The 27,647-nt window shown below is 36.4% G+C and overlaps 1 protein-coding gene across 2 annotated transcripts in view; it reads right to left on the bottom strand.

The window, feature by feature from the left end:
* Positions 1-318: 318 nt before the first annotated feature.
* The window catches only part of SH3RF1 (SH3 domain containing ring finger 1), an 82,628-nt gene continuing 55,299 nt past the window's right edge, over positions 319-27,647 (bottom strand). For both annotated transcript variants that reach the window (XM_077177294.1, XM_054633509.2), the window contains exons 5-12: positions 25,864-26,166; positions 24,896-25,006; positions 17,198-17,352; positions 14,686-14,856; positions 14,263-14,522; positions 10,422-10,780; positions 8,473-8,807; positions 319-2,970 (exon numbers count right to left, since the gene is read on the bottom strand). In XM_077177294.1, coding sequence (XP_077033409.1) covers positions 2,802-2,970; positions 8,473-8,807; positions 10,422-10,780; positions 14,263-14,522; positions 14,686-14,856; positions 17,198-17,352; positions 24,896-25,006; positions 25,864-26,166 — 1,863 coding nt within the window. In that variant the 3' untranslated portion in view covers positions 319-2,801. The remainder of the gene's footprint in view (positions 2,971-8,472; positions 8,808-10,421; positions 10,781-14,262; positions 14,523-14,685; positions 14,857-17,197; positions 17,353-24,895; positions 25,007-25,863; positions 26,167-27,647) is intronic.

The raw sequence follows: 27,647 nt of genomic DNA on the forward strand, positions 1-27,647 counted from the left end.
AGGGAAAGCAGTTACACTGTGCACCTGCTGTGCTGTTGATGAGACTGTAGTTCCATCACAAACACACTGAGATGGAGTTACCTACCCTTTTCTGAAGTTACTCGCTGAAATAAGGAGTTGGGAAAAGATCAGCCAGGTCCTCAGTTCTCTCTACAGTTTTTGCATTATAGCCATCATTCCAAACTTCTTACATTATGGAATCTGCAGACTTTTTCTCCGTGAGCAGAAATACCCTCCTAGGAATTCGAAAATTAAGTTCTGGGAATTTTATTGGCAAATTCTTTACAAGTGATTTATGTTTAATGTTTGCATACGCTATTTGCTGTAGCTGTTTGCTAAGAAAATATTTATTAGGATTGGAAGTTTAACATAATAAATCAAACACTTAACATTCACTGGACTTCGAACATAGATATAAAATACCTTACAAAAATTTTTAATGGAATTACACAAAGCAAATGCACAGGGTTTGTCTGTTTCTACACTGAATTAATCCCAAGCCAAAACCAAAAAATAACCCCCAAAAAATCACAAAAAAAGGCATGATAAACTGCATTTTTGTCATTGTTGCACTGCTATGTAATAAGCCCTTTTTACAAACGTTTACTCAATGTTAAAAAAATCAATTAAAAATGTATTCCATCTAACAGAACTATTGGATTAACAGCTGATTTTTAACTGACTTTACATCATGAAATTCTATTAATAGAGGTACCTTAGTCACTTAGTTTAAAATATGGAGAGTAGAGATAGAAAAAATTAACCTTTAGTAGTCTTTAATATAAAATGCACTAAATTTTCCAAAATAAGATTACGACACACTAGTGCCAATTTATGCTGACAAAAGCTGATATCAGCGTCTTTCTAACTAAAATTCATTTCACAAAACCTTTATATATTACATGAATATTCAAGTAAACTATTTAAAAGATTTAAAAATGCAAAAACTGAATGATACAGTGTTTAAGAGAGATGGTTAATTTGGGAATGCTGTCATGTCCAACTATATATATTTATAGATATATTTTTTTTAATTTTTAAGACCATCATGATACTACCTGATATTGCAAGAAATCTCTGTCATCAACATTTGGTATTTTTCAATGCATAACTTGAAGAAAATTATAAGGATTTAACAGATCTGTGTGACAGTTTCTGTGTGACACTGAATCACCTTACTGGATTCCCTTTGCAAAGTGCTGAGTAACAGCCAAATTACATCAGATTTAAATGGAGATGATGGTGCTCAGTGTCTTAGAAAAAAAAATCACCATTAAACTGCTATAATCAAATGATAAAATAAAAAAACAGGTTCAGCTGAGTAGCGCGTGTGTTCCCCAGTGTCAAATCTCTAAAAAAACCCTGAAAGACTAACAATGTATTTCTTGCAGGCTGCATTCTTTCTATCCATCAGCTGCAAGGACATTAAAAAATTTTATTAATGATTCAAACACTGGATACCTTCTCTGGTTGAAGGCGAGTTGCTCACTAGTTTTGGTCAAGTGGCTTTTGGGAAACTTTCAGAGCAAAATAACCCAGCAACAGGAAATTGGAATGGAAAATGCCAACCATGCACAGTTACATTACTGCAGGAATTGAGTAACACATGCAAGACAAAGAAAAAGTCAGAACATAGCAAAGTAGCAATGGTTAAGAAGTTAGTAAAGTTTTCACAGTGTTTCATACAGCCTTTTACTTTAACACAAGTGCATCACTTACCACCACTACTGCTCAGACATTTTAAAACATCTCTTGGCCATGCAGATCATTTTGAGAAGAAAACAGCAAATTACACATCTTAGGCATTTTTAGACATGAAGTACAACTTATAGTTTTATTTTTATATTCAGTCTTATCAAACAGATGTTTTCAAGTTATATTTATTCTAAGTGTTGGGCTTTAACATTCCTTCCAATTTTGTTGGATCCTGAGCGCTAAATGCCCAAAGAACCGGCCAAATATACAAAGGTAACCTTTGTTCAAATGGCCAAGTTATTACATGAACAGAAGGTATATAGGGAATTTCTTGTTGGCACTCCTAATTTCTTCTTTCCTAACCTTGAGATGATCCTAACCTCGAGATGGTTTTGTTCAGTTGTTCACATACATCTTTGCCTCCTGGAAACATTACTCTACTTAGGTGATTCATGAAGAAGTAAAACTAGACTCAAGAACACCACTGACTTTTTTTTTTTTTCTCTGTCCAAAGAAGAAAATACACATTTTTTCCCCATTTGGCAAATTCTATTTGACGCCACATCACCACCACTCAACATTAACTCATACAACAGAGACTTACTCCACTGTCAGACACAGCAGGGGAAAAATGTCCAGAGGATAAATGGGAGGCTCTTTATCAGATATAATTGCTTGCTCATAAGGAGAGAATCCAGCTTCCCCTTTGTTATTCTTTCATAAATTAATAATTTGTTAAAATCATAGTCACAAGAATTTTAGCTATTACACAAAATTCAAGTTTAAAAAAAACCAAGAATAAATTAGTTACAGCCTTGTAAACAATTGCTCATTTATGTAACATACTTGGGGAAAAAATTCCTCTATATAATAAATCAGACAGTACAAGGCACACATCACACTTAAGAATTCAAAGTGATAAAACCAGCAGATGCCTTCATCTCCTTTGTTCGCTGGTGTAATTGTGCTATAGACACTGTAAAAATATGTAGATTCTTGTTTACATTACAGTCATTTGAAAATATTTCATGACTGTGCTTTTTCTGGCAAAATATTTGTGCTATTTTACAGTACAGTAAGATTTGAAGCTCTTGGAATGAATCTCCTCAAATGTTCTCTACAAAGCTGCCAGGGAAAAGGCCAGTCTTTCCATTTCGTTGCAGAGTGCCTTTGAACCAGCCATCCTCACGTTTCTTGTGCACAAAAACAATGTCACCTTCCTTCAGTTCAAGTTCTGCTTCGCTCTGAGGAGGATAGGATACCACAACTCTGTACCTGTGTAATTAAAAAAAACACCTACATTTAGGTTCTTTTTTTTTGCCTCACTCTCTCCCCCCTCCCCTTTTTTTAACCTGATACTTTAAAAAATATTTCTGTGCCTGTTGAAGCTTATCAACACAGGAAACTGTCTGGAACTGTTTGCTGAGTATGTAACAACAACTTAAAAGTATGTCTTGAACAGATAATAACAGTAGCAACATAATAAATTTAAAGCAAATTCATGCCTCTCCCATGATTTTTTTTTTATCAAGATCCCTGTAAAATACAGAAAATGGTTAAATACCAGGAGAAAATTGTAAACATTTTTTCCAGTATAAATTTGCAGACTCTTTCAGTCATTGTGATTCAGCAAGAATCAAAGCATTCACAGCAGTAGCTAGGCATAATTTTACAAGTGTCTGTTTAATTTCTTATTATTCCAGTGATGGCTCTTAAGGAAAGGCAAAGAACAAAAGGAGGAAACCAACAAAACCTATAAATTTGATTTGCTGTTTTAAATAATTTGCATTTTCCTTAGAAACTCTTCAAGTTAGAACATATTCTTGAACACAGCTGCTCAACTTGTGCACTCCTACATTAAAAACTATTTTCAACTCAACAATTTTCTTAAGCACTTGGCATGAAGTATATTTTTTGAGTCTCTCACAGTAAAATCACTTTTCAAATATGAGTGCATTAAAGAGGCTACACTTCTCTGTTTTTAACATGCATAACACCACTCAGTCTCTTCTTCCATAGTTTCACAACTCTATTACTTCATAAATTAAGATAACGATTATCTTAATAAGCTTAAAATAATTTATTATTTTAATAGATTAAAATAAATGAACAATCTGATGAAAAGACAAGGTAATAGGATACAGTCTAGTAAAGGATGGAATGGCAGTTGTAGCTCAATACACACATAATAAAACAAGTTAATTTTGTAATATTGAAGCAGAGAAAGATACTGTGTTATACTAGAATGTTTTGCTTAAGAACATATGAAGCAAAAATTAAGTCTGTCCATACAGTTAAAAATACTCAGAAAAGAGTAGCTGCACTTTGTAAATAATTGAAGTCTCTTAGGAACTCTAAGTATAGCAAAACATATTTGGACTTAATTAGTTGTCAAATGTTATTTATTAGTGACTTATAAGCCACGACTTTGTTTCAGTGATGGCAATCCCCAGATTTCAGAGCACAGGAATTATTAGATTCATGCTTCATAAAAGCTACCAAGCCAATTACAAGATTTATTAGTGTGCAGCTCCAGAATGCCCTGCATCCAACCTAGACCTGCACTAACTTCTGCTTTGGGCAACTTGGGTTTTAATACTGACTTAAATAATAGACTGTAAGTTAAATTGAGACTGTAAACTGCTTGAGTTAAAACAACAGCCTCTACTCAGGCAAGACAAGGACAAGATAGTGAAGCATAAAGAACTGCAGTAAAGCTATGAAGAATTTCTACTGTTAACAAGCCAGTTGCTCCCAGGCTGAAAATTATCCAGCACACTTCGTAGTCTGTTAAAAAAATGAGTTTCAAAATGCCTGCCTCATCTTGCAGTCTGTCAAACACTGCCTTGTAAATGTTTGACTTGAAATATGCTTGTTTTTAGTTTCTAATTCTGTCTGCCAGTAACCTCTGTGCTCCCCTGAATTGACAGACAAGTCTGCTCCCTGCTGCTGCTTGCTCCCATCATCTCTTTGTCCTCCCTAGAGGATCACCAGCTAGCACAGAAACAGTTGTCTTGAGCTTTCCATACAGTGTCCAACGACCTCTGCAGTAATTTGGTATTTCTTATTAAATTTTAGTGTCCCAGCTATTTTGATATTCATCTTGAAATCTAGTGTCTAAAACAGAGCACAACAACCTTGGTTTTAAAGTGCTATTTTACTGTATTTTTCAATTTTTAATGAGAAGAAACCCATCAGGCTTTGCACCTGTAAATCATGTGTCCTTCTTCAAATTTTCTGCCACATTTTACAAATCCTACTTGCCCAAAGAGAGGTGATCACAGACCCATCACACATTCACACAGCTGTCTATCCAGATCACCCTGGATTATCTATGGAACAGAAACTGTTTTTCCATTACTTATTTCATCATCTACAACATATTGCCAAAACTACCAATTTCATGCAGAATAGAAAGCTTATGCTTCAGCTCAGAAGTTCATTGCAAGGTCCCTGAAGAAAAATAATCATATTTACTAAGCATGACCTATGTTTTGGAAAAACATGTTCATTCCCACATGTTTGAATCTTCCAAAACACTTCCTTGTTTGTCTCCCTATTCAGTATTTGCAAATGTTTTCAATGACTGAAAGTCAAATTTGTAGATCTTTTGTGGTCACTTAATATTTTACACGCACCTAAGCTGTAAAACTATGATGTTTTTCCTTTCTTTTATTTTCCTTTGATTGCCTTATAACATTTTTCATTAATTTTCCAAATATTATATTAATTATTTTTAGTCAGCTAGTGACAAAATATAATTATTATAAAAATAAAAGTACTTTAGCTTCCCAGGAGTAGCCAATATATTTGCTACTGGTTGTTTGCTGATATTCTTAATATGTCTGGCAATATCCCACGGTGCTTTTGCTTTGTATTCATGAATTTATTTTTTATTTTGAAAAGGGTGGTGGTCTGTCTTCCCATTTCTTCATTCTGATTTTAATTTTTAATATTAGCATTTCTCACACTTTTCAGTAACATGGAAAAGATTATATCTTTCATGTGTTTCTCCACTTCTTTGTTGCTTCTGTTTCACTGGACACAAAATACTGCTTTTATGCCCACTTAGTTGTGGTTGATTTTTGGACAATTATTTGTAGTTTTCCTGATCAACAAGTGGATAATAATATTTTCTCACATGCAGAAAATTTTAGCTGAGAGAAACACAGAAAGCTGGAATTACTACCATTACACAAGTTAAATGAACAATTATTACTCAGCTTCTTGATTTAGCTTTTGTTCCTTGCCTTTAGAATTTTTACTTTCCAGGTCAAGTGTGCCCTGCTGTTGTGCAGATCTTGTGTCTTCTGAGTGGGTGCCTTGACTCCTCCGGATCACCACCGCCCATCGAGGGCAGAGTGATTCTCAGTATTTAATTACCAGCATTAAATGGTGCCAGATGTGGGAAGGCTTGCTGCCCTGGAAAGCCACTGGCCTGCTCTCTGGGAGCAGATGTTACACCAGTCATTCTGTGGTAGATGAAATTACTTAGGGTCACTTTAATCACAGAACAAAATTACTGCTTTTCTTTCCCTCTAACTGGATGAAAGATTCATTTTATAATTTAGGATATGCAGTGATGTGTATTTAGGTTCAACTTCAAGTCTCTAACACCATTGTGGAGTACTGGGTAGTTTATTGTTACAATCCTGTATATTTACTGTAAAATTTAAGGCTATTTAAGCAACATTTCCCTCTAAAAGAGAAAGCTCACAAAAAAAGCTGGAAGTTTTCTTGTAGCTTTTATGGAAAAATTAAACTCCTCAGGTAACTAAATTCCTGTATATTCATAGCATAGCATGTCTCACTCTGGGAATTGCAGGGAGTTGGGTCTATCTTTGTAAAGAAAACATAATGATCCTTGGCCTTGTCAGCACTGCATCAATACAAGAAATCACTCCAAGACAACCTGGGTATTGGCTGGAGAATCAGAAGACATGAGTGAGCCCCACTGCAGAGTCTCAGGTGACCGGAATTCTACAGTTCCACTGTGATCTGTGACTGGAATTGCGAGATGTAAGAGCAGAATAATCCTAGCAGGAGATTTCTCTGTTCTTCAGCTTTTTGTTGAGCTTATCCTCATGAATATTTCCCTCCCCAGCTCAAATTTTCACTGCAGATGCCACATGATTCTTACCCACCACATCTTCCAGACTGCTGAAGAGCAATCAATGCTTATAAATTACTTCAAAGATATTGAGTACAATGTAAATTTTAAGTATTATTAACCATCACATTTTAAGAAATGCAGCCAAAGGAAATGTGCAAGGGCACATCAGCAGGAAAAAAAAATTAGCTCTGTCCTGAAAATGACAAAGGGAACTCAGTTGAAATTCTGTCTAAATACACTGACAAGCATGCTTGACTACCACTGAGAATTATCATGTAGTACTTCTATCAGTAGCAATTATCACTTAAATAATAGTAAGGATAGAGAGAATGTTTGAGTATATGTTATCACTAGATCAATAAAAATATATAGCATCATTTTCTGTAAGTAGTTCTGAGAAAAAAAATTCCATCATGGAAGTGAAAAAACTACTTTTTGTGATGACAGAAAGAGCTTTATGCTAATAAGCACTGGTTATGCCAGAATGAATTTATTATTATTTTCACAATGAATTTAATATTATTTTCACGTTTAAAGCATAAAAACATATTAATGTGCCAAACAGACTTATGATAATGTGAAAATGAATTATGTTATTCTTAAAGAAGAGTCTTTCAGGTTTTATTTTCCATGTATAAATGTAAATCTGCTTCACAAATTCAGTATGAAATAGAAACCTCCTGCAAGGAAATTGTGTAGGAACAGAAATAACCTTTTAAAAAATATTAGAGGTATGACAGAAGTGAACTAAAAGACAAGCAGAAAGTTCTATACTGTCTGGATTTTAAGACACGGGTATAGCTTAGGATAGTGGATTTCTGGAAGTACAACGGGATGCCCACACACCATGAGTTAATAGCATCAGAACGAAGTCTACAATAGTCAGCTTCAATCAGTTCAGTCCTAGAGCTGTTAATATTGTAACTCTACTATTTTTTCTCAGTACAGCACACAATCCTGTAGCTGCTGCAAAAGAAGTCCTATGACACTCCTCATACTGCTTGTCTGCTACCAGGAAAAAGAAAAGATCCTGTAGTTAGAAAACTGCCACTTCCTTCACATTTTACTGAGGACTTGAAACTTGAAAAACTATAGGTGGACACGAAAGTCACAGAACATTTAAGCAACTGCCTGTCAATCTGAGAGTCCAGACATCTGTATGTTGTTCAGACTCACTTACTAGAGCACAGAGGCCACCCTGGAGCCTGTGTGGATGCACAGCCATGGGGCATTCAGGCAGTGAAAAGTATCTTTGCAAAAGCTCAAGAAATCAAATATTAAGAAGTCAACACCTAGACAGATAAAGGTCTCATTCACCATATATTTAGTTTGGCAGTTATACACTGCTAATAATAAGAACTAACCTAATACTAATAAGTTCAAGAACATAATGTGCTTCTGTTTTGAAAAATAGGAGGCCTCTTTTGTCTACCAAACCTGTGATCATCATATTTGAGTGTCTATTCATTCAAAAACTTTAACATGAAAAGTAAACAAACATAAACACGAGTATTGGTTGATAAGTAAATAAAGAATTGTTAAAAAGTAAGTTTCATCTTGCTATAAAATCTCAGCATTTTGAAGCAGTTCTAACACACGCTACAAGCATCAGAGCAAGGATTTTTTCTTGGTGTGCCCAAGTGTAGCTGTGTGGGAGAATTTACCTTTCACACACGAGAGGCCTGGACTCATTGAGGACGGGTCCCAGCGAGGAGCAGGGCTGCCGGGGCGGCGGCGCAATGGGGACAGCGGCGTCCAGGGCAGCGCCCTTGCGCTGCAGCGGCTCCTGAGCCAGCCCCGGGGCCTCGCCCTCCGTGGCACAGGAGCCGGCCTTGCTGTGAGCCCCTGCCGAGGGAAGCTCGGGCCCCACTGCACCTTGCAGGGCCAGCTCTGCCGCAGCCTGCTCAGCCTCCAGGGTGGGTGACGCTGGAGGTGACAGCCGGGGCTTGCGTTTGGTGGATGCTCCGGAAAGCAGCTTCAGCAAACCTTTCTTTTCTTTCTGTAAACCAAAAGCAGTGCCCCGTTTTAGAACAAAGCTGTCCCATAAAGAGTTGAACACTTCCTTCTGATAGATGACATCGTGCTCAGAGAGGACTCAGTAAATTATGAGGACATACTTGACGTTAGAGAGATTATGAAAATTATAAAAGAAAATTATTAACATTCTAAAGAGAAAAACAGCAAGTAATTTAGATCATAAACTAGCTAAATCCTTTCACTTTGTTAGGTTAAAGTTTAACTTTAATTGAAATGGCTCTGTCACAAAAGGTTGTGTAGAGAAAGGCAGGAATCTATGAAGAAAAATATTTCATCAACATGGATGTTTCTGGGAAGACAAAGAATCCCTTCAAACTAAGCAGGGAGAAAAGTCTGCTCTGGAAGCTGCTGTTTAGGTAAGTTTCTTTTATTTATCCTTCTTTAATAATGGAAGACCTTCATGATCTAACAAAAATTCGCCCCAAGGGGAATGCATTGTGTTCTGCTGTTCTGCTAAAGGGGAGAATTGTAAACATTCTTTTTGCTTGTCCAGACAAGAATCCCTGAAGACTATTACCTAGCCTGAAGAGAATTATTTAAGTAGCTTTTGTGTTTCTTGTATTTTTTTTTAAGGGTGTGGCAGTGATCTTCTTACCAACCCTTTGACTGAGTGAATTTAGTGCTTATGAGAAGTGCCAGATTGTAATCCCTGGAGACAAAAATAATATTTATCCATAGACAGAGAAAAGCAAGAGCAATGTGAATTTTTTTTTTTATATGGGATGCAGTGGATTTAGTGAATAAAAATCCTCAGTCCTTTTTCCAAATCTCCAATAACTTAGAGCCATTTCACCAACAATCTACTGTCAAAGATAAAGAGAAAATATCAAAGATAAAGAGAAAATCAGAGAAATTAAAACAATCCTGTATTAGCATCATTCACCTTAAACTACAAATAAGTTTTCTCTAAGGGCACCTCAGTCTGGTTTCAATGTCTATGGCTAAAGTAATTTTAAAATAAAGTTTGAGGCATATCCATTCAACAATAATAAAAAAAAGTAACTAAAAAGTGGCTGACATTAGTGTACAGTTTAACATTAAAATCTTCATAAACTTCACTAAGGAGTACTTGTGGTTGAAGAGTAGTAAGGTTAAGTCTAAAATATTTGAGATACAAAGATAGTTGTCACAAGGAGAAAAAAGTTTCCTAACTACATCACAACTATAAAACAAAATCAATTACAAAGCTAGAAGAATTTTTCTGACAACAATATAATCACATGGCTTGGTGAACAGTGAGAATGAGTTGACACACATAGGGAATACTTCAAATAGAAGGAAGGAAAGCAGAATCTTTACAGGCTCCACTGTCCTACATTTAAAAAAGATGGTTATGTGCATTCTTTCTTTGTCCAATAAACGTTGCTGGTAATGTGTTTTCCATAATATCTCAGTGTGCCTGCTTAATAACAAAGGTAACCTAAAAGAATTCTGATTTTCATATCATTTTGTTAGACTGAAATTTTTACGTTCCTGCAAGTTCATGTGGGTTTTTTAGGTCGTGCTCTTAAATTTCTTAAAAGATTGTATGATGAAAATAGGAAAACTCAAGGGAATGATTTTATTCTCTACCCACCTTGCCATCCTTGTCTGTTTTACTGACAGCAGCATTTCCACCAGCTGTTAAAGCACTCTCTGGAGATGCAGGAGCTCCAGGGTGAGTGTTTGCAGTTTTTCCACTGCTATCTCCTTCCAAAGATGAAGCAGCAATGTTGGGAGAATTCAGAGAAGCTGCTGTACATGCCAGTGGGATGGTTGAGCGGCTCACATTCACAGCTGTGACATAAGCAGCAGTATTTGGAAGCTGGGGCTGGAGCTGCTGGGAGGCAACAGAGTGGTGGGGAATGATCACAGCTGCAGGAATAAGGCAGGTTGGACTTTGTGCTTGTATGGGTGTGACTGCTGCCGTAGGTCTTTCTTGACTATGTGAGGCAACTGGAATAAAAGAATGAAATGTGAGAGTTCACCTTTTCACAAGACACACAAAGTGAGGTACAGTTACTGTGTTACAGCTTATCAATCACGAGAAGTTTTCTTCTTACCTTTTAAACTTCCATTTATACTCCTATAATGACATGATACCCACCACCAAATCTATTTCACCTAAATAAAGCAGTTGCAAATGGTTCCCTACTTGCACCAGTGTGCAACAGAAGAATAACAGCACTGCAACTTCTCTGTTGTGGAGAAATCCAAGCTGCTAAATCAAATGCTTCACATACAAACAGATGCAAAGTGAAGATTACACTTTAGTACCTAAGAGCTAGCTAAATACTGCCTGGAACTTGTTTGCTCCTTTTAATACCACATGTAGTTGTCAGGACATATAAAGGAAAGTAGGAAGAAACACACCTTATAGAAGCTGCTAAAAATGTAATTAGATTGTTTCCCTGAACTATTCACAAAATCCACAACAGATTTCACAGGTCTTTCAAACAATAAGCACAGTGGCAATTACTGTGAGTGCTTTCTCTGAAAATGTAAGCTATTGTCTCTTGGGATGTTTAAATATAGAAAGTGGATTTACTCATACCCCTGTGAAATGAAAGGAACATCTACACTGGAAGCTGCAGAATAGCATAGGGCTGAGTATATTAACCTGGGTTGCAGTGCAAAACTGTAAGCACAGAGCTTTGCATGGACTAATTGATTCCTTTCAAGAAGTAACACTGCTGTTCAAGTCATGTGCTCAGTCATATATGCATGCTGTTAGACCATTTCAACAGCTTGGGCATCTCTGCACCACTGGGTGGTATGAAATGCAGATATAACCAAACAGTATGAGCCAAAATTTAACACCCTAGTGCTGCACACCCTCTCTCCTTCAAATACTTTGAAACTTTCCATCTAAGAAGGGGTCATCCCTCTAGCTTGATGCATGTGCATCTCAATTTTATCAACTTTTGATTTTTCAGATACTAATAGAGTTTCAGACTTGTTTTAAGTGAAATCCTGGAGCCAAACCTCCAGCACTTGCTCTCTTGATTCTGCTTTCTGCAAATTTCTCTGGTAATTTGATTAGATTGCAGCAACAGTGTATTAGAGAAGACTGAAAAAGGTCCCAAATTTTATATAACAATCCTACAGTATTATACCCAATTACAATCTATGCAGTAAGAAACACAAATTCTCTCTTTTTTTATTAAAAAAAGGGACATCACTTATATGCTATATCTAGTTTTTTGATAACCTCTTCTGTAGTTGATCCTTCCCAACTCTTGAGTAGCATCAACATTTCAAAAGAAAGATAAGGAGATTGTAGAAAGACTTTTTTGGGTCAACAAACAATTATTAATGCTGGCTTTTGTTCATAAGACCACATCAGTTTTCCTAGAAATAGCTGCTATTCTTCAAGATATGTCTACACTCACATGCAATTTATGTATGACAAGCATGGAAGAGCCTTCTGGTTTTGTTTTCTTATTGCTGATGGAATTGATAGGAAAACTGCTTCAAGTCACCCTGTTTTCATACAGATTATCCTTTAATGAAGTAAGCAAAATATATATTTTCATTATAGATCCTTCCAATCAAAGGATGCATACTCCCTCAGCAAAGGTGATGTCAAGCAATGTCTCACTAAGGTCATTTGAAGAATGGTCCTTGAAGCCTTGAGCTAAACTGAAGCTGGAGCCCTGCATTATCCTGTGAAGCCTCACCCAAAGATTAGCACTCAGCAAATGTGCTAAGGAAAGCTCAAGGGGATCACGTTTCAGATGTTTACTACAAACTTCTCTGTAACAATTTGAACATAAAGCAGCCACAATTGCTTCAGTGCTCAGGTCCTTGTAAGGGACAGATCTGTGTTTGTGACTAAGAGCACACCTTTGCACAATCCAATGTTAGGGTCTCTGTGATGAGAGTCCAGCCCCTTCTTATTTTTCATTTTGGACCTGAAAAGTCAGTGGGCAGTATGTTGTCACATTCTCAGCTGAATGGAAGTGTAAAAGCTTATTCATCTTGACAGTGGTGCAGAGAAGCAGGGACAGAAACGCCTCCGGAGCCCACAGGAGATTTCTCCTTTGTGTTGTCACTTGCAAGCTCCTAGGCAGCTCAAGAGAAGGCTTTTGAGTAGAAACCACCTGTGCCTAAGAGGCAGAAAAGTACAGATGCTTTGCTTAGTTTCTCTTAGCAGTTGCCAGCAGCATCTGGTTATTTTTATTTAAAGGCAAAGAATAAAGTTGTTAGGACTAACACACCTGCTCCAGCTTCAGATCAGACTGGAGGAAGATGGGGCCAATTAAGGAAATAAGATAAGTAAAGACATATGTACATATCCTACTTTCAAATGCAAACCTGGTGCTGACATCTGACCATGCACAGGGTGTTTTAGGAGATGCATGACTCTGAAAAGTGGGCTAATCCATGGATGTTGAGCCCATAAGAAATGCCCTTCTTATGGGGATAACAGAGCATACCATTACCATTTTTTGCTTTCTCCTTTACTCTGCCAATAAGAATCCTGTGATTAAAAAAACCCCTTTTGTCATGATGCTCAGCCAGGAGATCACAGACCCTAAATTCAAGGCTGAAAGGGGAAGCATTGGGATAGTCTGAAATGGGAGCTTTCCTTTTTTAATTTTTCCTTTGAGGTCCTTGAAGCAGCTGGAAGAGATTCAGCTCCAGTTGTGTGGTATTTTCTTAGCCTGGCAAATCCACAGAGGAGTGCATGGATTTGGTAAACAAAAACCTCTTGAAAACACTACTATCAGTCTTTTTGGCTCTGCATTTAAATAACAAGAAGGCATGTTTCACTATGATGTGGCCTGCCCCAGACAGTAAATGAAGAGTTACACCTTTCAGAAATACAGAATTTTATAGATCGTAATGGATCTTGATGCCAGTATCACCTCAGCATTTCGGAGTCAAAGCTGAAAGAAGCTGCAGTCAAGGTTAGAGAACAAGCTGGAATGCCTAAGGACCAACCCTGAGCCAGAGACCTGAAAAGGAACACTAAAGGTATTCAAAGATGTTAGAAGATAATTTAAAAGTGAATGCTAAATTAGAGCGCTCTGTAGCTCTTATGCAGTTAACACATAAAAAATAAGTATGACTCAGATGTTCTTATCACTTTTATTACTATATGAATTGCATATGAGTAGGAAAGCTCAAAGAATGTCCCCATCCCAGATACTGCTGGAACAACAAAAAAAAGAAAAATTCCACCTGAAGTACTTGCATATAAATTCTCAATAGTGGGAGTATGTACGTATACACAGTTGCTTAGAGAAGAATAATAAAAGATGGAACAACTCAGACTGCTGTTTCAGAAAACATTCAACTATAAACAATGACATTAAGAAAAGCTTTAAAAAACCTCAGCATATACTTACACAGACCCTCACTCCAGTCATTTGTCAAGATGGACTCTACAGTTTGTCTACCACAGGTAACAAATTTTGTGGGTTTTTCTTTACCTGTTCTAACTGCATTTCGAGCCTGGTTGACTGTCATTTGTCCTGTGACATGCATAAGGACCTTGGTTTGTGGGCTGGTTTGGATATGTGCTGCAGAAACCACTGCTGTGGGCACTGTGCTGGAGTTCACTGCCACACCATTCCCCTGGAGCTTCTGGGATGTTCCACTAGCAGTGGAAGGGCTGACCATAGTCACCACTCGTCCTGTTTGGCCAGCAGTAGACATGGGAACTTTTGTTTGTGATGCACTTGTCACTGTCCTGCCAAAATTTAAAGCAAACAATAAAACACAACTGAAAAAAATCAGCCAGTTACTAAAACCCATAGGTCTTTTATTATGCAGTTGTAGCATTTAATACAAGAACAGAATAATTTTGGATTTGAAACTAGCTAAACTGTTTAGACACCTGTATAATACTGTACCTTGTAACTGGAGCCACATAATTTCCAGGAAAAACACCAATCTTGCTTGTGTGCATGGAAGTTCCCTTGAACCAGCCATCTTGGCAGCGTTCAAATACCAGGAACATTTCTCCTTTCCGCAGTTCCAGTTCATCTTCTTTTCGAGGAGTGTAGGGGTAGATAGCAATATACCTGAAAGACAGAAAAAGAGATGCAAATGATAAAACTAAAACAGTTCAAAACATCACTTGTGTTTTCTGGCACAGAGAGTTCAGTCAGAGATGAGAAGGCATGGCAGAAATGACTGTGATAATCCATCATACCATTACAATATTGAAACAGAAGTTATGGTAATATTAAGAGGAAACTGTCATTCCTAATGAAAGTTAGGAATATCCTCTGAAGTGCACTTAAATGGAATGCAAAAGACTTGTAATAGGACTGTTCATCTTCTTAATGAAGTCAGTGATCTTAGTTAAGTAGGTGTTTATCAACTACACATCCCAGTGTATCCCACTTTTCTTTCCCTACACCTGCTTCTCGTATCTCTCACACTGTGTGACACATCAATTTCTTTTTTATTTGGAGAGCTGGGGAGAATGGAGAAGTTCTGACAGCTGGGAGTGAAAGATCAGTGTCAAGAACTACATTTCAAACTGCAAAACTAGAAGATCCTGTGCAAACTTCAGTGCAACAGAAAAAGATGTGTGACTGAAGCCTATGGGTAAGGTGGTTAGCAGCTAACTCACTTGTAAAGTTTATTTCCTTTTATGTTTTCTAAGCAACACTAAAGCATAATACAGTGCATTTGAAATCATACTGAGAGTTCAGAAACATTTGCATTTTTTCTTAAAAAAATATTCTTAGGAAAAAAGATTTAAAAAAAAGCTGAAGCTCTTGTAGTTGCATCTTGGATTGTTCCTAGGGAAATTTTCAAATAGGGTTGCACAGTTCTCTATTATTAGAAAGTGATACTGTTTTAACTACCACAGTATTCTATTTACTGCCACGTTTGAACCTAAAAAAACTATTTGAACCATGTATACAATTACTGAACCAGGCCTACAGAAAACAGCATTCCAATAAATCCCATTTTCTCTAAAATGTACTTTTCACAAGGGGCAGCCAATTAAGTAGTTGGCTAGACTATCCCCTTTTATGAAAAAGGATCCACAGTTACTTGCAGTGCTAGTCTGTCCCACTCCCCTTGTAACCCCAAGGACAAAAAAGTGGCTTTAGAAAACATTCTTTCATCAAAATATTTCTCTAGTGCACAGTAACAATAGCATTAACTGCATGCTTCTCCTTTTTGCATTTTTATTACATTTTTATTCCTTGCTGTTCACCCAAGAAAATTTGCAGTATCTACAAAAATCCTTTAAAAGCAAGATAGGTACCCAAAGCAAGCAATAAATTCACTTTAAAGGCAACACTGGCAGCAGAAGGCTTCACTGGTACATGATTTAGCGTGATCTACAAAGCCACACACTGAAGCTCTATGGAAAAGCAATTGATCTGCTTTAATTGATGTTCATTAGTCCCTTTCAGTTAATTTATTCCAAATTTCATTAGTATCCTCATATAGAGCAACCCTTTGAAGGTGGAAGATGGGAGTAAATGAGATGGGAACTTGATTAACTGTACTAGGTGCAATAATCCATAAGAAGCAATGTTAAAATGCCTGACACCAAGAAACAGCCCAAATCCAGATGCATCTGCTATACAAGAAGGGTGCTTTTCTGGAGTGGGAGGAAACCTGGTGGGAAGATAACAAGGACAGAACAAAAGCAGTCCTTATTCAAACTTGTCCCATTAGATTCAGCATCTCCTGAATTTAACATTTTCTTTTATCGTTCTTATTCCCCAAGCTGCACACAAAGAAGTTTTCAAGAGGAGAGATGTTGTTAGGAACACATGTTAATATACCAAATATTTTCACCCGAAAGGATGACGCACGTTTGCTTGTATTGCAAGTGTGAAGACATAATGCTAACTAGCAGCTTTCTGCCTTCACTCCAAATTGCCACCCACTAATTAAGTGCACTGTAGAATCTTCAGTCAAATTTCAATTGCAACTGACACAAGTAGTCTGACAGTAACACGTTTAACAGTCTAAATTAAATACAGCACTTTCTGTGTTTTGGCATAAATTATTCCATATGAGAATAGCCTTTTCATACCATACATAATGGAAAACATTGAATAAATTCACTCCAGTGAAATGACGCTTTTGAGTTATCCAGTATTCAGTGCTAACGCAACGATTCATTCATCTTCTGCATGATAAATATATTTTGAAGTGAGTTCTTTCCATACACAGCAACAGGTGATTATATTTATGTAAGACATAAACAATGTTCAGTGTGGGACCTGTCTGGGGATATCACCTTTCTGCATGTTTTTTTTCTAAGGTGCAGGTTTGGTTTTTTGGCAATTCCAGCAGAACAGAGCCAGTTGCCGTGCTAAATGTACAGGTGAAGTTGGTGATCCCGTTCCATTTTTCTGTCTGGAGAAAAGATTCAATTTTACTTACACACTTGGACGAGTTTGCTGTCGTAAATGTGCCACTTGGTCAGCTGATCCTGATGCAGACCTTTGTATGACACTTGTAGACTGAGGTCCAGAAGTGGCCGAAGCAATGATTGCAGCAGACAAGAGAGGTGGTGGCGGAAGTGGAGGATTCATATTCTGATTTTATAAGAACAAAAAAAACAGCAACAGATGAACAATATTGTTTGATGAGTTCAATAAGCTGGAAAAAAAAAGAAAAGGCATGATATTCCAAGGAAGTGGAAAAAAGCAACTGAGTCCACTGTTGCTTTACCTACTGTTACAATATAACTGGAGAGTTAGCTTTCTCTCTATTTCTTTTTCTTTCAATTTAAAATCTTGAAGTTTTGGCAGCTAATTAAGCAAATGACAAACAATTTCTCAGCACAGCAAAAAAGGTGTTTCTAGTTATAACATGTTTAGGATAGGGCTCGACAAAAATTCAGAAGCCTTCCAGGAGGTAGATTTTGCATCCTGCTGCTGACTTTATTTCATAACATGATTGTTTTTGTAACCTGAAGTTGAAACATAATATACAACTCAGCTGCAGTGCACCCAAAAGCACCCCTTCTGGGGGAAATTTTCTTTTGATGTATGGGTTACAAAAGCAAGCACAATATGAGACCATAATCACTGAGCTATTGTTACTTCTTTCTCCTATTCTTCTAGTCTAAAGAATTAGCTTTTGAAATTCAGTATTATCAAGATTGGTAATCTTTAACAAATACCCCAGTAAAAAGGCACCACAGATCGTAATGGGGGTCCTGCCTACAGACTTCTGTGCGTTTTAGAATCAATGGAGCAATTGTTACCTTCTGCTCTGTAAGGCCTCAGACAATTCTTTAGGACCTTGTGTACTGACACTCCTGGGAAAAGGCACTCACAAAGAGAGAGCTTTTCCTTCCCCCTTTCCAAAAATAACTATTTGTGTTACAACACACAGGAAAAGAGTAATAAAAAACCTCCTACCTTTGAAAAAGTGAAACTGAATTAATTTCAAACATAATCTTCCTAAAACCCACAGAACTAGAAAATTAATTATCAAAATATCCTGAAGTAGTTCCTGGCACTTTCAATACATCAGCATATGAATGCACAGCATTGCATTATCAGTTTGGAAAATATGTAATTGAAAATCATTTTAATTCCCCTCAAACACTTCATTTCTAAAGGGTTTTGCCCTTTTTTTCTGTTTTTCTAAACAAAAACCTATATGGAAACAGAGTTTTAGTTCTACACTGTGTGATTATTACTCTTTTACATTTGGTGGAAATGTTAATAAAAAGACAGCTCTTTAAACCAGTTTTACACTGCCAGGTCACAGTAAAGAACTGCATAATTAAAGACTTTCAAATCTAGAGAAAACTGATCCAACTCTTACAGAGTTTCAGTCAAAATTGTTATGCTTAGCTATGGTATAAATTGCATGTTATTTAATATATAATGAAATATTCCTATTTTATTTCAAGCTTTTTTTCTGGTCATACATTAACACATTCTTAAGACCAAGTAGGCCCTCTGTATCCAATACTAAACACAAATGACCTGCTGGAGAAACATCACTGAGAGCTTTGATACTAATAGGGTATTTTTTATAAAAATGACAATTGCATTTGCTTCATATTCATTCCAACCATTTTTTAAAGCATCCAGATAATTCACACTGAAATACCAACATTTCTCTCTCAGCTGTTTTACAGCTGAAGTTATTTGTCCCTCCCAGTTAGACATTCAACAAATGTCTTAGTTCAGTCCAAGCTGAATGTGAGCATCTGACTTTCATGTAACCTATTAAAAGAATAACAATTTTAATCTTTTTTAGGCGTCTAGATTACTTTGTATATAGTAGAACTTGTAAATTCACATTAGGAGATGATTAGTTGGAATTCTTTGAAATTAAACCTATTCATGCACAATATCAAGGTTGTCACAGTTCCCTACTTCCTGCATCTCTAAAGATGCTGAACATTGCATTTTATTCATTTGAACACATAATATACACTGAAGCTTTAGCTGCAATAAAGGCACCTTCACAGCTCTATTTTATTCTGCTTTATTCAGGTTCTGCTCCCCTCACCATGTCTATCAATATGGTAATGAGACCAGCAGTGAGCCACAGCACAATTAAACTCCCAAAGACTTGGCAAGAAATCTAAATAAACTACTTCATAGACTTTAGAGGACTAACACTCCACAGCTTGCACTGCTACAACTTGGTAAAATAGACCCAAATGATCTAGCAAAGTTTTCAAGAAGTTTTTCTGGCATGTAAGCATTTTTCTAGCTGTTGAGAAACATACCTACCTCCAGGACACTTGTTAGTTTTGATGGTTCCCATAGTCAACATTCCATGAAAGAATATACACAAGCCACATGTGATTCAATAAAGTATGCTCAGCAATAATTAAGAGTATTTTAGGTAGGTGAGGGGAAAAAATTGAATGTTTCTGCAACTACTTTTCAGACACCAGGTGTACTTTCAAACATATAAAGCAGCAAATAAGTGATAAATTATTTTTTTAATTGAAAGATGAAAAATTACATTATTTGATAATTAATGTATGTTACAACTTCAAAAAGTATCTGTAGTCATGCTCTAGAAACACATGCATATTACTAAACTTAAATATAATTAGGCTGCATTCCCATATCAGTTAATTGAAGATCAGTAATCACCTCGCTCAAAGAATAATAAAAGGCACAGCAGTGGAAAAGAACATTCATTAACAGTCTTCACTCCCACAATGTCTAGGAAAAAATATATGGCTTGCAAAATTCCCTGAGGGCTAACAAATTAAGGCTTATGTTTAACAAAATTCCTAAACTATATGTTATCAAAAACAGGTCTCTCATACAAAACCTCATTGTTTCTTCCTGCTGCTTCCTCTTCAGAACAAAAGTTGATTTGAATTTTGGTTGATTAAAATTAGGACAATTTTATTAAAACCTCCTGACTTACACTATTGAACTTACACTGGAACTACATAAAAGAGCTAAATGTCATCAGTGTATTATATAACCCCCACAGCTTGTGCCTCATTAATCATAATTCAAACTACCTTATATTCTTCAACATAAAGAGCAATTTCTCTTTTGTGCATGAGAGAACAAGACCAGAAAAATTAGCTATTTTTTAATTTTTGAAACCTTCAGCACGTAAGTGAATGCAAACCATCCAAATATACACCACCTCTTTCTGCTAATTTAGTGCACACACCAAGACACCATTTCAAAGTCAACATTTCCAATCTGTAGAAGTAGCAGTATGGACATTTAGGTTGATTGCAATCCAAAACACTTTTCACTTCCCAAGAGACTGTAAAGGCAGACTGAAAGGAAGATAAGTTATCTCTTATTGCTAGATTGTTTTTCTGCTGCTGCTTTTGAATGTAATTCTAACTTTGCTGTGGTACATTTAGTTTGTTTTTCCCATATCATGGTTCAAATCACATACTTTAAGATTATTTTTCAATAAAATCTATGGCAACTAGATCTACTCCATTAGATAACAACCTTATAAATTACATCCAAGAATTTCCTTCCAAGTGAATGAACCTTACATAATTGTACGTGCATATTTTCACCCAACTACTGCTGGACTTGACGTCTGTTATTTTTATTTTGCAAAGAACTTTAAATATACTAAACACCTACAAGGTTCAAAAATGCCAGTGGCCAAGATAAGCAGACCAATTAATGCCCTAATTAGAGGTAAAGCTGTGGTTGGAAGTCCCAAAGAACAGTGTAAGAGATAATATCACAGCCAAAAGCTCTGGCTGTGAGAAGTCTGTCTCAGTTCATAGCTTCTTCAATTTCAAAGAATCAAACCTCAAATCACAAGCCAAGAATTAATGCTGCTGTCTAAAGAACCCCTGATGCAAAATAAAACTTTGAAATAAGTTATCACAAGTTTTCTGAAGGAAAATTAAAATTTGCTTAAATGATACAGGCAGTAGAGAGCATATATGGTCACTTGACAAGAGCACTCTCATTCCTAAAGCTTATTTGTGCCAATTTTGGCTGAAACTTTGTAAATTATTTACTTCATACAATACTGGGTACCAAAGAGCATCTACAAGACATTATTATGGACAAAACAAAATTAATACAATTGGCATTTTTGAACCATCAGAGAAACATAAAAAACTAAAATGCAATCCTATACATGTACACAAATAAAAGAGTCACAGACTCCCTTGGGCTAGGAATTAATCCAAACTGTCTTAGAGAAACTTGTTAGATAACAAGACAGCTCAAAATTATCTCCTGTTGACAATAAAAATGCCATCTTTCTTGCAGGAGATAAGAGAAGACACTAGCTTTTCCTTGCTTTGAGATTCAGGACAGATAAATGTAGCAAAGATGCACAAATTCAGAATTACTGTAAAGGAATACATGATTCTCTTCTTCGCTGATGGGTAATCATGCTCATCCTCTCAGATTTCTTTCTTCTCTCTCATCTGAGTTTAGAATTATATAAAAAACGTGTATAAACACCTTGCTTTCAAAGAACAATTACTTTCAATAGTGTTATAAACACCAAAACAACTGATAGGAAGGACATGAAATAAATGACCTTCATGCTAAAGAGAAACTCATCCTGTTCCCATCCAATTTCCTTGTCAGTTGCTTATTATTCAGAAATTAGGAAAAAAGCTAAAGGGAGAAACTCAGAGAAATACAGGAACTTCTACTTACAAAAGCAAAAAAAAAAAAAAACAAGAGCAAGAGTACTCAAGCCAACCACTCTAATGTATTAAACAATCACAATTGTTCCACAGCTTAAAATTAATGTTCAGAATGTCAGGAAGGAAGAATGATGTTCTTGTTTATCTAGATGTTTCCCTTTCAGAAGGGAAACATCTAGATAAACAAGAACATCACTTTCTCTCTTGGCTGGTCAGAACTATTTTGCACATTTCTAAAATGAAAACAAGAGCTGATGAAGCAAGAGGAAAAGTGTAAGTAAAAGATATACCTCACAGTCTGTGACTTTACAAACTGCATCATCATCTAATATTATCTATCATAAAAGAACAGAGGAATAACCTGACTCTAACCTGAGCTGCCAGCTTGCATTTTAGTCATGCTGAAAACAAGTCAAGAAACAGAACATGATGTACAGAAGGCTATTGACTTTTAAAGAGGGTGGCAGAGAATAATTCAGATTCTCAATGGGAATTATGTGCCTAATTGGAAAAATAAGCAGGAACATGGTTATCACAAAGAGAAAGTAGCACCCCAAGATATGGGACAATCAATGGCAGGAGTTTCTCTCCATGCTGCATTTAGCACTGCAATTTAATTCCTCTGAATACCCATGGTGAGATCGCCTTTGAACAAGCTTAAGCAACTAAAGCACCCAGGGTGGTTTAATGACTTTGCACCACCACCAAACTAAAGTATTTTTCCATGTTGGCATCAAATAAAGAACTCCTGACTCTTAATACCAAACAGAAGTGTTTGTTATTGAAAGAAAAAAAAAAAAAACCAGCTTCTGACAGAACTTCTGAAAGTATGCATTGAATGCTGTCTCCTCAATCCTCTCCAAAAGTATCTCATAAATCAAATCAATTACTCAATGTTTGCAGCATATATGTTAGCTAGACTTACATTCTGCTTAACAACACCTTGATTCTGTTTGCTCAGTTCTCACAGGTATTTTCTGGAGGATGGGTTGAAAGAAGTATAAAAGACTAAGTGGATTAGTATATAAGCAGCTAATTGTTTCTAGTATAAGATGAACACCTCATAGGCAAAAAAAGACCTGAGGGTTCTTCCTGGTGGACACCAACTTCAACAAGAGCCCACAACGTACATAGATTGCCCAGAGAGGTTGTGAAGTTTCCATCCTTGGAGATATTCAAAAGCTATTTGGACACAGTCCTGGGCAACTGGCTCTAGGCAGCCTTGCTTGAGCAGGGGAGGTTAGACCAGACAACCTCAAGAGGCCTTTCTAAACTCATCTGCTCCATGACATTAAAATATGAACCTAAATATAATGAGATTATTAACTGTTTCCAGATTAGCATTCATTTAACAGGAGGATTACACAGATAATCCACAGACAGAAGGAGTCAAAATTTAACCAAAGTAAGACAAAGCACAGCTACAGCTCAATCTGCCTTACACAGTAAGGCAGGGCAAAAGAACATGGTCCATATAACTGTGAGTAATAAAGTTGTCTGTCTGAAGAGCAAAGAATGTGAAATACATTTACTTGGATGAGAGCAATTACTAGTTCACAAAAGATGACAAAAATTTGTGGCATCAGGCTGGATATTTAGCTGGACATAAACTTTATGCTACATTCAGGCAAATTTTCAAGATATAAGAATCAGGCTAAAAAGATAAAAGGGTTACACTATCAATATCTTCTCCACTGAAAAAGACTGTGCAGTATTGCACCGACTTCTGGCATGTGCCACCATGTGTGTACCATGCCAAAAGAAAGTACTGGAGATAATCCAGAAAACAACAGCATCATAATTTAAAGGACTGAAAACTGTAACTTTGGAGTTCCAAAGAAAGAAGCAAACCAAGCAACAAAGCAACCAAGCCCCTCCACAGCATTTTCGTAAACAACAGAAAGTTGATACCACAAGACAGACAATTGTGCCTTAAATTTTTCAGAAAAATATGTAAAATGATGCAAATGCCAACAAGTTGAAAACAAAACTAGACCTATTTAGCAGCAAGGCTATTCATTATATTTTAGTTGGTTTAAAGACTTCAAGGATAGACACCTGAACAAGATCAAGTCTCGGGGATTTTTTTTTTTTGGCTTGTTTGTTTGGTTTTTTGAAGTGAAGATCTATTATTCAACTGTGCCCCACCCCTTAAAAATTAGGGGCACAACTTTAGACTGAATGAACTTAATTTCAAGAACTCTAAATAAAGTCACATTAAGATCCCTTAAAGATCTCTGAAAACTGGTATCCATAATCTTTATTGCAGTAAGGCTCTCATGAGTACAGTATGATTTATGGCATTCCATAGCTTTTCTAACATAAGCATAGGAAACTAAGGAATTCCAGCAGGTTTTAGAAAGAATACCTGCACTTTTTGAAGGAAATATCATATCAATTGTTCAAAGGAAACATCATTGCAATGTATTTCTTCCTTTAAAAGATGGCCATTTGCTACATGTTTTCCTATTGATCCCCAAGAGCCTAACTTCAAAATGCTAGACATGTTCTTCATCTGCCACAGGTGTACATGCAACTAAAATCACCTTATTTAATAAGGAGACAGCAGACTTTTGAAGTTATTTCAGATAATCTTGAAAATCTTAAGTAAGACAGAAACACCTGGCAGCTGTGGTCCCAAGTTGCTGTTTTTTGTAAGAACCTGCTCGTTTCCCCAGACTTTCCCCCAAGCATGATTTCTTTTCTACTCATGCTTAAAAGAAAGGCTTTTCTGGAAGGAAGTGTGCTTCTCATGTTTACTAAGGAGAAATTACAGAGGAAAGCTGGAGAAATGGATATACATGACAAGATGCAAACATTTTAGCAATAGGGCTTTTGCTATAGTTAAATTCATACCACTGTCTATCACATGGACACAATTCCACAGAACCATCATTTCAAATCAGTATATTGGAACTTGAGGGAAAAAAACCCCAAAATTATACAAGACCAAAGGAAAATGGAAATGCTGAGTTTTCTTAAGCAGTACTTACACCAAGAGCAGCTTGGTAGGTAACTTCCGAGGGGAAGGTGAAGGAAGGCCCTGTTGTGACTGGGCTGCTGGGGGGTGGAGTCACAATCAGCCCTGTAGTGCCAATATGAACCTGGGAGAGAGAAAAAAGGGTCAGTTCTGTGTACTTTAGTAACAGCTGGTATTGACAGAGCTGTAAGCTTCATGGTCAAAATCACCAGTATTCTACCCCTTGTAACCTTAAACTAAACCTAATTTTTAGTTAGATACTCACATAAACAGTGTTGGATCACACTGCTCACTTTTTTTTTTCTGACATTTCTCAATGTTTGGAGATACACTGAACCAGTTACATGAAACACACTTTTAACCAGTGTCAGCTTTCTTTTTTTTCCATAAAAGGCTGTCAGATCCCTAAGATGTGCAAATAAAGCATATTTATGAGCTCAGGTAAAACATCACCAATACCTCTTGGGCTCCATTGCTCTCTCTTTTCCCAAAGCATAATCACTATATGAAACAGCCAATTTTTCACAAACTGCTGAACAAATAAATAAAGTCAAATAAATATTTCTACTTACCACAACCAGATTAATATGCTAAATATCTGGAATTCGTATAATCTTCAAGTTGAATATTTTACTTTTATAGGATGCACTTTGCTAATATTCATTATTATATTCAATTTAGAAAAAATAAATTAAAAAATTACATCACTCCAGTTTCTAGTTTCCACAGTTTAATAAAAATCTTTGTGGCACTTTAGAATATATCAACTGCAAAAAAAAAACAAACTAGTCTATAAGACCAAAACTATTTGCTATCATATCAGAAGTGTTAGAGAACATTTTCTTTAAATGTTCTCATGTTGGAAGGTAAGTTTTTTGAAAGTGCACATTTATTACTAATTAGACACAATTAATAACTTGAAATAAGTAATCTGACAAGATCAGAGGCCTTTATAGCTATAGCTGATGCCCTGTGAATTACCTGAGAGGGGGCACTACAGGACAGCCCGGTCAGCTCACTGATGCGGGCTGCAGCCGTGGGGTTGCTGGAGCTGATGAGGACAGGAGGACTGATTTCCATGGAGTGGCGGTTCTGAGAAGACTGAGAAGCCTTGTTGGACATGGTGAGGGAGGTAAAAGAGTGTCGTTTTTTGGTGTTTTTCTTGGTATCGGTGTGCTTTTGGGTTGAATTGTTGTGGGCTGCCCCAGAGGTACCTTCTCCAGAGTCAACAGCAGAACCTGAGGGCTTGTCCAGCTCTATCAACTGTTTGGCTGCTGTGTTAAACTACAAAAACCAGTAACATGTTAGTGTGTTTTTTATTTATAAAAGTCACCTGAATGTAAAAAACCATCTCTTTTCCTTTTATTCATAAGATAATCTCAACCATGCAACTTAAAACTGTGGCATACCAACCTACTCTACCAATCTGTCAGTAGAGAGTGACAAATCATTCACTACAAACTCAACACACTTACTGCTGGGCTGGTATGAAATTTTACCATCAGAGGTAAAATTTCAATCAATAAGTACATAATGCCATAGTCCAGACATGGATTAATTCAGCAGTAACCACTGCCTGTATCATCTAGAAGTCAGACTAAAACACAGTGGTCCCCTTTGACCTTATAACAGAAAAAACTGTGCTACAAAACTTCTTGGATATTTATGTCATTTTCAGCCATTTTTTTGTTTTGTCTATGACACAATCCTGCACATTTGCATGTGGGCTCTTGAAGATATTCCTCCTTTATATCCTTTTGTACTTGTGCACATCTTTAACACTACCAGCAATGAAAACACAGGCTTCCTCAATGCAGGTTTAAGAACACAGTAGGACAGACTAAATACCCAGCTATATCAGTATACTGCCTGGCAACAGGCACCTATACAGGCATAAGATAGCATAAGGAGAAAAGAAACATATACAGGCAATTTTGTGGAAATACCTTCTCAGCTTCTGAATTTTCTAATGTAGAGGCACCATCTCTGTGCTATTTTCTCTTTCTTTAAGCTTACCTAAAGAATTTCTGTTCAAATGAGATTTTCTATCTGCTAATTTGTAACAACAATACTACATTAAATGCAAACAAATCCTTCCTTTCCAATGAAGAAATGAGGAATCTGACACATTTTCTTCTTACAATGAAATGTAAGCTATATAATGGAGAGGAGGAGAGGAAACCAACAAACAAACCCTCCACATCTTTCAAACGCCCTTTATTTTTAGAAAGTCTTAGCACTATTAGAAATAATAACGTCAGAACTCTCATGTAATCATGAGCTGAAATAACACCAGCACCAGTTTTTTGAACATGTACCACTAAATATGAATACTGTTACTTGAAAAGTGTAGGTGATTATGAAGAAAGAAAAAATCTTTTCTGAAGAACATCAGGAGGAAAGAATGAAATTAGTTACTGTGGAATTTTATTTCTATTCTTCAGCACATTATTTCTTCTATTTATTGTACCATTTTCCTGCAAGTCTTGAGATACCTACTATGCTCCTGAAGAGTTTTAAAGTAGTATTTTACCCCATCAAACCTTTACCAGACAAACAACAAACCATTTATTATGATAGTATCAACATTGATTTAAATGCAACTCCCACAGATGACCAGCTTATATTCCGAACACAACATGTCTACAGATACAGATATATATAAGGTAGTTTAAAAGAAAAAGGATTTTTTTTTTTTAAATAGAAGAGGCTGGCAAGTGATATTTGAAAGATGTCATCTGGAAGAAAATTTCATGTATATACAG

Source organism: Agelaius phoeniceus, chromosome 4 (genome assembly GCF_051311805.1).
Source record: "Agelaius phoeniceus isolate bAgePho1 chromosome 4, bAgePho1.hap1, whole genome shotgun sequence".
NCBI classification, from domain to species: domain Eukaryota; kingdom Metazoa; phylum Chordata; class Aves; order Passeriformes; family Icteridae; genus Agelaius; species Agelaius phoeniceus.